General features: G+C 42.2%; 1 protein-coding gene across 3 annotated transcripts in view; it reads left to right on the top strand.

Annotated features, from left to right (window-relative positions):
- Usp32 (ubiquitin specific peptidase 32) overlaps positions 1-12511 on the top strand; it is a 159681-nt gene extending 147170 nt beyond the window's left edge. For all 3 annotated transcript variants that reach the window (XM_037200942.1, XM_037200941.1, XM_028890541.2), the window contains 5 exons: positions 479-670; positions 4539-4827; positions 8116-8540; positions 9518-9610; positions 10362-12511. In XM_037200942.1, the coding sequence (XP_037056837.1) occupies positions 479-670; positions 4539-4827; positions 8116-8540; positions 9518-9610; positions 10362-10535 (1173 nt within the window). In that variant the 3' untranslated portion in view covers positions 10536-12511. The remainder of the gene's footprint in view (positions 1-478; positions 671-4538; positions 4828-8115; positions 8541-9517; positions 9611-10361) is intronic.
- The last annotated feature ends 255 nt before the right edge of the window (positions 12512-12766 follow it).

Below are 12766 nucleotides of genomic sequence, written 5' to 3'. Positions count from 1 at the left end.
TACATTCTTAGTGAATTCAAGGCCAGCCTGAATTACATGAGGCACATCTCTAAAGGGAAAAATCTAGTTGTATAAATAAACATTTAGTCAAGGATGTTATTAATAGGATGTTTGTAAATGTGTGCGTGTGTGCATGTGTGCATTTGTACATTGTGTTGCTCAAAGGCTCTTAGTTTGGGTTATATCCCCCCACATATAGATACTATGTAAGATCGAGTGAATGACTGATAAGATGCTACATATCTGGGCTGGAGAGATGGCTCAGAGGTTAAGAGCACTGGTTGTTCTTCCAGAGGTCCTGAGTTCTATTCCCAGCAACCACATGGTGGCTCACAACCATCTGTAATGAGATCTGGTGCCCTCTCCTGGTGTGCAAACACTGTATACATAGTAAAGAAAAAAATGATGGTACATATCCAGTGTTTATTTTAAATGCCCTCCTCACAATTCTGCTTTGTTCTATTTCCTCCTCTTGTAGGTTGTAGAGGAGCATGAAAGCGTGGAGCAGAGTCGGCGAGCACAGGCTGAGCCCATCAACCTGGACAGCTGTCTCCGTGCCTTCACCAGTGAAGAGGAACTGGGGGAAAATGAGATGTACTACTGCTCCAAGTGTAAAACTCACTGTTTGGCAACTAAGAAGCTGGACCTCTGGAGGCTTCCTCCAATTCTGGTATGTTAATAGCCTTGCCTCTATGGGAGCAGTCTAGTGTAAATGAGAAAAGTCATTAATGGGATTTTGGGGCTATTCTTTTTGAGGATAAGGTACTTCTGTAGCGGTGTTTAAAACCTTTTTATACCTGGATATGGTGGCACACACCTGTAATCCCAGAATTTAGGAGGCTGAGACAGGAAAATCACCAAAAACTTCAGGCAAACTTAGGGAGCATAGTGAGTTCAAAGCCAACCCAGACTACAAAGTAAGACCTTGACTCAAAGGAAAAAAGGGGGGCATTGGGAGCTGAAGAGATGGCTCAGTGGACCTGAGTTTGGTTCCCAGCCCCAGGGTGATCTAACACCTCTGGCCTCCTCAGATACCTGCACTCTTGCACACATACACACAGAGATGCACACACACATTAACAATCTTTAAAAAAGAATCGATGAACTTTTCTGTGAAAGATTTTTATGTTGAACAGAGAAATTAATTGTTCCAAAAATATGTGCTAGATCCTATAACTGAGCTTAGAGCGTTGAAGGAGAGAAGGTGATGCAGGCCAGTAACTGCAATCTAGTGCAATAGGAGAAGAAGTACTGTAAATGGAGTGTAACCTGGCAAATTTGAATTCCAAAAGAGAATGAAAGCCCTTCTAGCCCACAAAAGAGGAATGTTTAGGTTAGCCCGTACTTAGGCTGTGGGAAAGCAGCCAGCTCAGGAGCTTCCATGCCCAGTGAAGAATTGAGTGGCTTTGCACACGACTGTTTGCTATGTGTACAGGTGTACCAGGGCACAAGGCTGTACTCTCTCGGATACTGTGTGCCATGTGTGCAGGTATACCAGGGCACAAGGCTGTACTCTCTCGGATACTGTGTGCTATGTGTGCAGGTATACCAGGGCACAAGGCTGTGCTCTCTCGGATACTGTGTGCTATGTGTGCAGGTATACCAGGGCACAAGGCTGTACTCTCTCGGATCTGGTTGACTTTCCCGCCTCTGGTTGCCCATCAGCAGAGTTTATAAAGACAGATTAACTATGAAAGCATTTATGTCTGTAATGTCAGCACTTGGGAGGCTGAGATAGGAAGGTTACCATTTGTTCAGATCAATATGAACCACAGAGTGAGACCCTGTCTCAGAGATAAGTAAATAAATAAAAATAAGTGATGTGGAGATGACTCAGTTGAGTAAAAGCACTTGCAACACAGCCTGAGAATCTTAAGTTCAGATCCCCAGAAGCTTCATAAAGGCCAGACACAGTAACTCCTCTATGAGAAGATGGGAGAATTACTGGAAACTCATGTGCCAGCTAGCCTGGTGTGCTCAGCAGTGAAAACAGGAGAGAGAGAGAGACAGAGAGACAGAGAGAGAGAGAGAGAGAGAGACAGAGAGAGAGAGACAGAGAGAGAGAGAGAGACAGACTGTCATCTGACCTCCCTTCATGCATTTCCAAGTACTACAGACACCCACAGAGAAGCGGGGAGGGGAAGTGCACTGTTCTACGCCCTGCAGTACTAGGATTTGTGTGTTTATGTGTGTGCATGTGTGTTTGTATATGCGTGTTTGCGTGCTTATGCCTGTCTTCAGGGACTCCAGCCCTGCTACACAGTGTTAAGCCTCAGCTACTGTCCATAAACCCCTTCATGCCTTCAAAACTAATACCATTCAGGTGACCCTTACACAACCAAGTTTGGATGGTCTCCTGAGAGGTAGCCTCAGTCCCCTCTGGACCACAGCCTCTGTATGCTGACCCTGAGAAAATACTCTCCGATTTACAATCCTCGATGATGCTGGTCTCTTTAAATACAGCTAATTTCTCAGCTCCAGCTAACCAGCATTGTCACAGCAAAGCCAAGATTTTACTTCAGTCGTCCATAATTCAAATATCACACAAACATCCCTAAGAGAATCTTTACTTCCCTCTGAAACCTCACAAGCCAAGGCTCCCATCATCTGCACTGGCTTGCAGCATTATCTCCCATAACAGCTCATTATACTCTGAGCACTCAATGAACCCAAGGTTCCAAAATCTTCCACAGTCTTCCCCAAAACACATGGTTACAGCAATATTCCATTCTTGGTACCAGTTTACACCTTAGGATTTCTACTGCTGTGACAAAACACCATGACCAGAAGTAACTTGGGGATGAAAGGGTTTATTTTGCTTATACTTCCATATCACAGTCCATCATCCAGGGAAGTCAGGGCAGGAACTCTGAGACTGTGGAGTACTGTTTACTGGCTTGCCTATAGCCAGATGTTCTGGCAATTATCTCAATTGAGAATCTGTCTTCCCAAATGACTCTTAAGCTTGTGTCATACTTTCATAAAACCAGCTAGCACACGTGAATTATGGCATGGAGGTGAGAAGGTAACTGTGAAGCTGGATCCCTTTTCACCTTTATTTGAGTTCTAGGAATCAAACTCAGATTATTGGGCTTTACAGCAAGTCCTTTTACCCACCAGCACGCCACCTTATTTTTTGAAACATGGTCTTTCACCCAACATGAAACTTACCCATTTGGCTAAGCTGGCTGTCAGTGAGCTCAGGGATCTGCTTGTCTCCACCCCATCACCTGCCCTGACTCCAAACCATGTCCAGCTTTTTTTTTTTTTTTTTTTTCTCTCTTTTTTTTTTTTTTTTTTTTTTTTCTTTTTTCGAGACAGGCCTTCTCTGTGTAGCTTTGCGCCTTTCCTGGATCTCGCTCTGTAGACCAGGCTGGCCTCGAACTCACAAAGATCCGCCTGCCTCTGCCTCCCGAGTGCTGGGATTAAAGGTGTGCGACACCACCGCCCGGCCCCATGTCCAGCTTTTTACATGGGTCCTGGGGATCTGAACTTAGGCCCTCATGTTTGCATAACACACATTCTAGTGACTGAGCCATCTCTACAGCTCAGTGCTGGGATTTTTTTCTTTTGAGACAGGGTCTTACTATGTAACCCTGACTAGCTGAAACGTGCTATACAGACCAGGCTGACCTCAAACTCACAGAGATCCACCTGCTCTGCCCCGATAGTGCTGGGATCAAAGGTGTGCACCACCACACTTGGCTCCAGGACTAGGATGTTTTTTATATGTATGGGTGTTTTTGCCTGCCTATATGTATGTGCACCACGTGCATCATATGCATGCAGTGCCCCCAGAGACCAGAAGAGGGTATTAGATCCTCTGAAAATAGGTTTACAGAGCTTAACTACCATGTGGACACTGGGAACCAAACCTGGATCTTCTTCAAGAGCAGCCAGTGCTCTTAACCTCTGAGCCATCTCTCAAGCCCCGGGACTAGGATGTTCTAAACAGACTCTGGTTTGTGTCATAACCCTACTATTCTGTGAAAAGAAATGTGGATTTTTTTTCCTTGAGCATAATAGCTTCCCAAGGATGGATATACAAGAAATTGATAACATTCATTCAGCTAACTCCAGAAATGAAACTGAAGGGAAGGAAGAAGTGGCCTGGGTGGACTTGGGGATCTGGTAGGTAAGGAAGAGGGATTTTTTTTAAATATAAGGTATGATTAATATGCAGTTATAAATGCATAGATTTTTTTGAATATCAGATTGGATGACTTTGCCAATTGTGTAATATGCATATAACCATCATATAAAACAAAGAATAAAAGCATTTATTTAAAACTTACATTTGGCCAGGCATAGTGGCACTTATCTTTAATCCCAGTACTCTGCTGGTAGAAGAAGGTAGATGTCTGAGTTCGAGGCCAGCCTCATCTACAGAGTAGCCTAGGACAGCCAGGGCTACACAGAGAAACCCTGTCTCGAAAACCCCCAAAAAAAAACTTATATTTGAGATTGTTAACAATGTGCAAATGTTACATGTTCTTCAGAACCCTTGAATGCAATTGTTCCTGCCTTTTCTTCTTCAGATTATTCACCTTAAACGATTTCAGTTTGTAAATGGACGGTGGATAAAATCACAGAAAATTGTTAAGTTTCCTCGTGAAAGTTTTGACCCTAGTGCTTTTTTAGTACCAAGAGACCCAGCTCTTTGCCAGTATAAACCACTCACACCCCAGGGGGACGACAGCTCTGAGCTAAGAATTTCAGGAGGAGATGTGAAGAAAGTGGATGTCCCGAGCTCAGCAGGAGAGGAGGATGTGCTCCTGAGCAAGAGCCCATCTTCACTCAGTGCAAATATCACCAGTAGCCCAAAAGGTAAGGGAACCGGGCTTACCTCCCTCCCTCTCCCCCTTTCCTCCTTCCTTCCTTCCTCCCTCCCTCCCTCCCTCCCTCCTCCCTCCCTCCCTCCCTCCCTCCTTCCTTCCTTCCTTCCTTCCTTTCTCCTTCCTTCCTTCCTTCCCTTCTTTGTCTTGGTCTTGCATTGTAGCTCCCATGGCCTTCTATTCTGGACCAGTAATTTGTATTTCAGCTTTGTGACTTTTAGCATAAGATAATAGCCTCCTTAAATCTCGATTCTCCTTTGTCATTTGTAAAATGGAGAGAATACCAAGTTAGGGCAAAAGGATTTGAAATACCAGCAGTAGTAGTGTATAGTTAGTGGTTACATCTGTCCATAGTCATGAAGCAGAGAGAGAGACATCAATGCTGGTGTGTAGCTGTTTTCTTTTTCCATTTTTGTTTTAAGTTCAGGACCCCAGACCACAAGGTGATAAAGCCACATTCATGGTGGATCTTTCCTCCCTAATTAGACCTTCCTGGAAATACCCTCAAGCACACCCAGAGGTGTCTCTCCTAGATGATTCTAAACCCACTCAATTCTAAGCTGACCCTGTAACCATCACAGATACCAAAAGCCATGGGTGTTCAAGTCCTGTACATAAAATGGTTATTTGCATATAACCTATTTATATCTTCTCTGACATTTTAAATCATCTCTATATCTTTTATAATAATACCTATATAATCTCAGGTCTTAGAAAACTAAGGCAGGGGAATTCTAAGTTGGGTTTTGTTTTTGTTTTTGTTTTTTTATTTTATGTGCATTGGTATGAGGGTATCAGATACCCTGGAACTGGAGTTATAGACAGTTGTGGGCTGCTATGTGGGTGCTGGGAATTGAACCTGAATCCTCTGGAAGAGCACCCTGTGCTCTTAACTACTGAGCAATCTCTCCAGCTCCAGAATTCTAAGTTTTAAACGAGCCTAGGTTACATACATTCTATCTTCAAAAATATAAACAAGAGCCAGCAAAATGGCTCAGTGGATGAAGATGCTTAAATTGAGTCCCTAAACCCACATGGTAGGAGAGAGCTGTCCTCTGACTACACATAAACATCATGGTAGGTGTGCCCACAAATATATGCACATGTAAATGTAAATATACATATGTATGAAAATAAACAGCTGTTACACTGTTATGTAAGTAGCTGTTGTTATGATATTCATGAAATCATACAAAAGAAATTTGTAAAAAAAAAAAGAAAGAAAGAAAGAAAGAAAGAAAGAAAGAAAGAAAGAAAGAAATGTGTATGTTTCAGTACAAATGCAGGTTTTTAAGTAAGTTTGATCTGTAATTTTTTGGTTCTTGGGGGACCCACAGGGAAAGAACACTAAGTATGTATGGTTCTTTTTACCATGTTCCCACCAACTACTAGCCCTGTGTGTGAGCTTGACTTTCATTCTCTGAAAAATATACAGTGGAGTCAAGGAAAATTTCATGTAGTTAAATTAACCTTTTACCAGTGAAATAGATGGTTGAGTTGTGTAATTTTTGGTTTGTTTTTTTTTGTTTGTTTGTTTGTTTGTTTGTTTTTGGTTTTGGTTTTTGGTTTTTGGTTTTTCGAGACAGGGTTTCTCTGCGTAGCTTTGCGCCTTTCCTGGAACTCACTTGGTAGCTCAGGCTAGCCTCGAACTCACAGAGATCCGCCTGGCTCTGCCTCCCGAGTGCTGGGATTAAAGGCGTGCACCACCGCCGCCCGGCAAGTTGTGTAGTTTTAATTCCTGGAGTTTTTTTGTATTTTTCCTCCCTTCATTTTGCTAGGTATTGACACATGCTAGACAGTGCTTTACCAATATCTAATACATAAATCTCTAGCCCTTTTTTTAATCTTTATTTGAGGTAGCATCTCACTAAGTTTCCCATACTGAGCTTTAGCTTAATGTTGCCCAGACTGGTCTTAAATTTTTATTTTTATTTTTATTTATTTATTTATTATTTTTTTTGAGACAGGTTCTCACTATGTAGCTCTGGCTGTCCTGGAACTTGCTCTGTAGACCAGGCTGGCCTTGAACTCAGAATCCTTCTGCTTTAGTTTGTTGAGTAACAAGATCACACTCAGCCTAAGAATGTATTAATGCGGTGGTGGCGCACACCTTTAATCCCAGCACTGGGAGGCAGAGGCAGTCGGATCTTTGTGAGTTGAAGGCCAGCCTGGTCTACAGAGCAAGATCCAGGAAAGGCGCAAAGCTACACAGAGAAACCCTGTCTCGAAAAACCAAAAAAAAAAAAAAGAAAAAAGAATGTATTAATAAAATTCATTGTTTGGAGTTGATTATAATATAGATCACCTTCCCAGGATTTTATAATTCCTACAGTGTACTGCTGCCTATTTTATTAGTTGTGTATTAGGGTTTTCTCTAGAGGAACAGAACCGATAGAATGAATACATACACACAAAATATATGAGATTTATTAGAGTGGTTTACAGGATGTGGTGCAGCTAGTTAGTCCACTAATGGCTGTCTACCAAGGAACGGTCTAAGAATCAGTAGTTATCCAGTCCACTAGTCTGGATGTCTCAGCTGGTCTTCAGCATACACCAGAATCCCAGAGAAGCAGACTCTAATAACCAGTGAAGGAATGGATTTGCCACCAAGAGCAAGTGTCAGCAGGCAGAGTGGTAGCTTTCTTCTTCCATGGCCTTTATATAGGCTGCCGCCAGAGGGTGTGGCCCAGATTAGGTGGATTTTACTACATCAAACTATCAGAATTTGGAGGCAGTGATGGTGGTACATACCTTTAATCCTAGCACTCAGGAGGCTGAGGCAGGCAGATCTCTGTGAGTTCGGGGCCAGCCTGGTCTACAGAGCAAGTTCCAGGATAGCCAAGGCTACACAGAGAAACCCTGTCTCGAAAAACCAAAAAACAAAGACAAAAAAAAAAAAAAAAAAAAAAAACTACACACACACACACACACACACACACACACACACACACAAAATACAACCTTGAAAATCTGGATTAAAGGTTTATCTTCCCACCTCTCAAAAAATTAGAAATGGGTCTTCCCACTTCAAATGATTTAATTAAGAAAAATCTTCACAGGTGTACTCAGCTGCTTGGGTTTTAGTTAATTCCAGATGTAGTCAAGTGGACAGCCAAGAATAGCCATCACAAGCTATGGAATAAGGAGTGAGAGCAGGCAGTCAGCATTCCTATCTTTATGTGTACATTTGGGACGCTAGCTTCAGAGTTACCATTTGGTATCGAACTTAACCAGTGGCAGTTGGACTTAAAAATCTTTCCCTCTGTCTTTCTCACAGGTTCACCTTCTTCTTCAAGAAAGGGTGGAGCCAGCTGTCCCTCCAGCAAAAACAGTAGCCCTAACAGCAGCCCACGGACTTTGGGGCGGAGCAAAGGGAGGCTCCGGCTTCCTCAAATTGGCAGCAAAAATAAGTTGTCAAGTAGTAAGGAAAATCTGGATGCTGGCAAAGAGAATGGGGCTGGACAGACATACGAACTGGCTGACACCTTAAGCCAAGGACATGTGTTGGGAGGCAGCCAGCCTGAGCTGGTCACTCCTCTGGATCATGAGAGCACTTTGGCTAATGGATTCCTTTATGAGCATGAGGCCTGTGGCAATGGTTATAGTAATGGTCAGCTTGGAAGCCACAGTGAGGAGGACAGCACTGATGACCAAAGAGAAGATACTCATAGTAAACCTATTTATAATCTATATGCAATTTCGGTAAGTGACATGTTACATAGATTTCCAAAAAATAGTCTACACAGGGCATGGTGGCCACTCGGGAGGCAGAGGCAGGCAGATCTCTGAGTTCAAAGCCAGCCTGGTCTACAGAACAAGTTCCAGGAAACAGCTGGGACTACACAGAGAAACCTTGTCTTGGAAGGAAAAAGAAAGTCTTAACTTTCCAATGGTTTGTTCAGTTGTCTTCATTCATTCATCAACTAGCATTTTTTCAGAACTTGCTTACTTACTGAGCATTAAGTTTGGTAATAGACAAAATTAACAAAGAGCTGGGCCTCCTGGATAGACTCCAAGCTCACGGTGTGATTTAGAAGATGGCCATGTAATTAGTATAATTTGATCCAGAGGTTCAATTAGTGCTATCTTAAGTATCTCTAAGGAAACTTTGCTTTCTAAATAACTGTTACAGGGCCAGACTTGGTGGCACGTGGCTCTAATCTTAGCATTTGAGACCTAAAGCAAGAGGATCTCAAGTTTGAAGCCAACCTAGGAGATATATAGCAAGACACTGTCTATCCTTTTTTATTTGTCATTTTTCCGAAACAGGGTTTCTCTTTGTAGCTGTGGCTATTCGGTAATTCACTTTGTAGACCAACTTGACCTTGAACTCAAAGATCTGACTGGCTCTGCTTCTGGAGTGCTGGGATTAAAGGCATGTGCCACTGCCACCCGGTTGACACTGTCTTTAAACACACATACGTGCAATGTGTGTGTGTGTGTGTGTGTGTGTGTGTGTGTGTGTGTGTGTGTGTGTGTGTGTGTGAGAGAGAGAGAGAGAGAGAGAGAGAGAGAGAGAGAGAGAGAGAGAGAGAGATTTTGTTTTTTGAAAAAAATCAGGTGATTGCACACGTTTTTTCCTTACTAAGTGGTCAGTGTTCTCTTGCTCAGATCTTAGCATTGTGCCCTGGCCGAGTACTGTTAATTACTAACATACCGCCATTCTCTTCTCTCTTTAGTGCCATTCAGGAATTCTGGGTGGGGGCCATTATGTCACTTATGCCAAAAACCCAAACTGCAAGTGGTACTGTTACAATGACAGCAGCTGTAAGGTAAATGTTCTCAACCTATAAGTGAAAGTTAGGCACAGAATGCTAACAAATTTGAAATAATGGCCTTTCTGCTGACCAGGAAATGATGTGTTTATATGAAGTCTGCGTAAATGCTGTTGAGTGTTAGGAAGACTGGAGATGAACTGAAAATACGAATAGTGAATAAAAAGAAGATGCTACTTAGTGAGGAATTCAGTCTTTGGGGTTTCAGTTGATCATGTCCTGTCCTCTGTGTGTGTCTCCATCCCCCAACCACACAGAACATTAAACCCAGAGTGGCACACATATTAGGAAAGACTTATACTAAAGACCTGGCCTCTCCAATGCTGATTGTTTTGAACTATTAGAATTTGGTGGGGTTTGTTGGATATGATGGCCACACCTTTGATGGAGGTGGAGGCAGGCTCAGGAGTTTAAGGTCATGCTCCTACTGAAATGAGTTTAAAGCCAGTCTGGGCTACATGAGACTCTGTCCCCAAAAGAAAACTCTCTCTCACCCACCGAATAATAATAATTTGACGAGGGTTTGGGCATTCATTTGCCTGGTTAGAATACTCCCCAAAAACAAAGATTGAAAATAATGAGACTCATTTTCAGTGCGGGTGTGAGATAGTTGATTCAAGCAGTCAGAGACTTAGCGAGAGTTGGTTTTCCTTGCAGGGACTAAGAGGCAACACAGCAGTGGCTTTTCTTTTTTTTTCTTTTTTTTTTTTTTTTTTTTTTTAATTAAAGGCTTTTCTTATCCCTCTAGGAACTTCACCCTGATGAAATCGACACCGACTCTGCCTACATCCTTTTCTATGAGCAGCAGGGGATAGACTGTGCACAATTTCTGCCAAAGATTGATGGCAAAAAAATGGCAGACACGAGCAGCATGGATGAAGACTTTGAATCCGATTACAAGAAGTACTGTGTGTTACAGTAAAGCTACCGCTCTAGCTGCTAGATGGGCTGGTGGTAAGGGAGGTGACTCCTTGTAGGTGACATTGGCAGAATCGTCACTGAAAAGCAGGCTAAGTGTAGTTATTTTATCCTGTGACCTGAAGCACAAAATAAAAATCCTAACTAAAATAGCAGTCAACTTTAAGAATAGTAATAATTTTGTTTTGAAGTCTCTCACAAGCTGTCCGATGGAGGACTTTCAGGCAGACCCCACCATTAGCCTGTAAACAAGAGGGTTTGGCACCAATCACCTGGGACCAATTAAGAATTTAATGTGCTTGTCCAGATAATGAACAAACTTGTAGTGAGTATAGAGTTTACCAGTAATCATAACAGGATACTAAGGATTTCCTTGGAATCAAAGTAAAAAAACAAAAGTTGAAATGTTGTCTGGGGACGACATGATATGCTACCTCCTTTTCCCTGAAGTTTCATTCCATTGTATTGACAAATGGAGAAAGCAAGATCATGCAGGGGTGCAGATGATTCTTACAGTGTGGACACAGAGTTTTCAATTTTTGAACCATTTTCCTGTTCTTTCTATGTCTTTTTTTGCTTTTTGTTCTTGTTGAGTTTGTGTTTGAAACAGTGATTGGTGGTGGCAGAAGCTATGGTGGTGGTTGGTCTGAACCCACGCGTCCCTAAGACCACGTGCCTTTTACCCAGTCTCAGCACAGAGACCCAGGAGAAGGCCAGCCCAGGTGGCCCTCCTGCGGAGGCTTCTCTAGGATACTTGAAGTGTCCCCACTGGGGCACTGCTGGGTGTGGCAGCTGCCAGGGTTTGCACCATAGTCCCATGCATATGTTGCACAAAGAGTTTCTAGGAAGGTATGCAAAAGCCAGATGTGTTTCCTGTTAGTGGTGGGTTTTTGTTCTTTGCTTCTCGTTTTTTTTTGCACTTTAAAAGAGAGAACACATGCAAACAATTGTGCTTGTTCTTTAATGGCTCTAAGGGCTATACATGAACTCCACCAGAGTGTAAATTTCAAAACAAGACTCCATCCAACTCCATTGATGGTTTGTAAGTATTGCTAACGAAGCTGCGGGCTTAGGAAGCAGCTCCGCTTGTTTGCATGTCCACTCCTCCAAAAATTACATTGCTTTGCTCACTTTTTTCTAATTATTCAAAACTGGAACAAAAATATAAAGGTCATTTATTTCTGGCAGCATTTTTCCTGTGTTATGTTTTAATATGTAGTCAAGGGAATTCTCACTTTATTTTTGGTCTTTTTTTAAAAAACCATGGAGACCCTGGAAGTTGATTCTTGTTTGTTATCGGATCCTGTTACCCTCCCTTCCCCATGACAGTAAATACCAGTGCAGTTAGTGTTTGTGTTCTGAGAACAGACCAGTGGGCAAGTGCCTAGTTTCAGTGTACTTGAAAGAGTTGTCTCAAGCAACTGCCTAGGCTGACATCCTTTCAGAAGAGGGAGTGTTCTTAAAAGGAAGGAATGGCCCGAAAGGAGTGATGTAATCACGTCACAAAACGCATACTTCGTAGAGTCAAGGTTTTCATGTATGAAATTGTCCACTCCTACCTGGACAAGTCCCCTGAAAAAGTGGAAGATTTTCAATAATTTTCTTACAGATGTTTTAGTTGAGCAGGTAGCACAATCTACTAATGTTGTTTGATCTGTGTTTGTTATATCGGTTGTAATTAATTTTTTAAATTCAAGAACTAGCAGAAAATTTATTAAATTAACTATTAACTACATTCACCTTGTAAATTTCTGTATAAAACTTGTTGACAATGCACTGACTTTAGGAGGACGTTGATGTACATAGAGTGTAAATAAGATAGTGTTGATGTACTGAATATGAGCTGTATAAAAAAGTATTGGTCATTGTATATGGCGTGTACCTGTTTATCTGTAACTATTACCCAAACAAATTAAATACTGCAGATGTCCACATGTGGTTTTTCCTTGTACAAGTAAACACAAAGAGCCTGTTTCTTCAGCCTTTCTCTCTGTGATCCTGTTTAATTTTTCTGTGTGCATACTACCAATCCCACTTACAGAGAGGATGTCCCACCTGTTGAGTTAGAAGGAGGCGCCTGCAGTGACCAAGTAAATTTTACTTAAATATGGTTCACCATCACAGGGTCGAGAGCTGGTATGAATTGAACATTGCTGAGAAAAGCCCAGTGATGGTTTCCATATTGACTAGGAGATAAGATGAAGAAACTTTCCATTTATAAAATACCTTGGAATG

This window comes from Peromyscus leucopus, chromosome 8b (genome assembly GCF_004664715.2).
Source record: "Peromyscus leucopus breed LL Stock chromosome 8b, UCI_PerLeu_2.1, whole genome shotgun sequence".
Classification (NCBI taxonomy): domain Eukaryota; kingdom Metazoa; phylum Chordata; class Mammalia; order Rodentia; family Cricetidae; genus Peromyscus; species Peromyscus leucopus.
The sequence above is the reverse complement of the archived record's forward strand: the minus strand, read 5'-3'. Positions and strand labels throughout refer to the sequence as shown.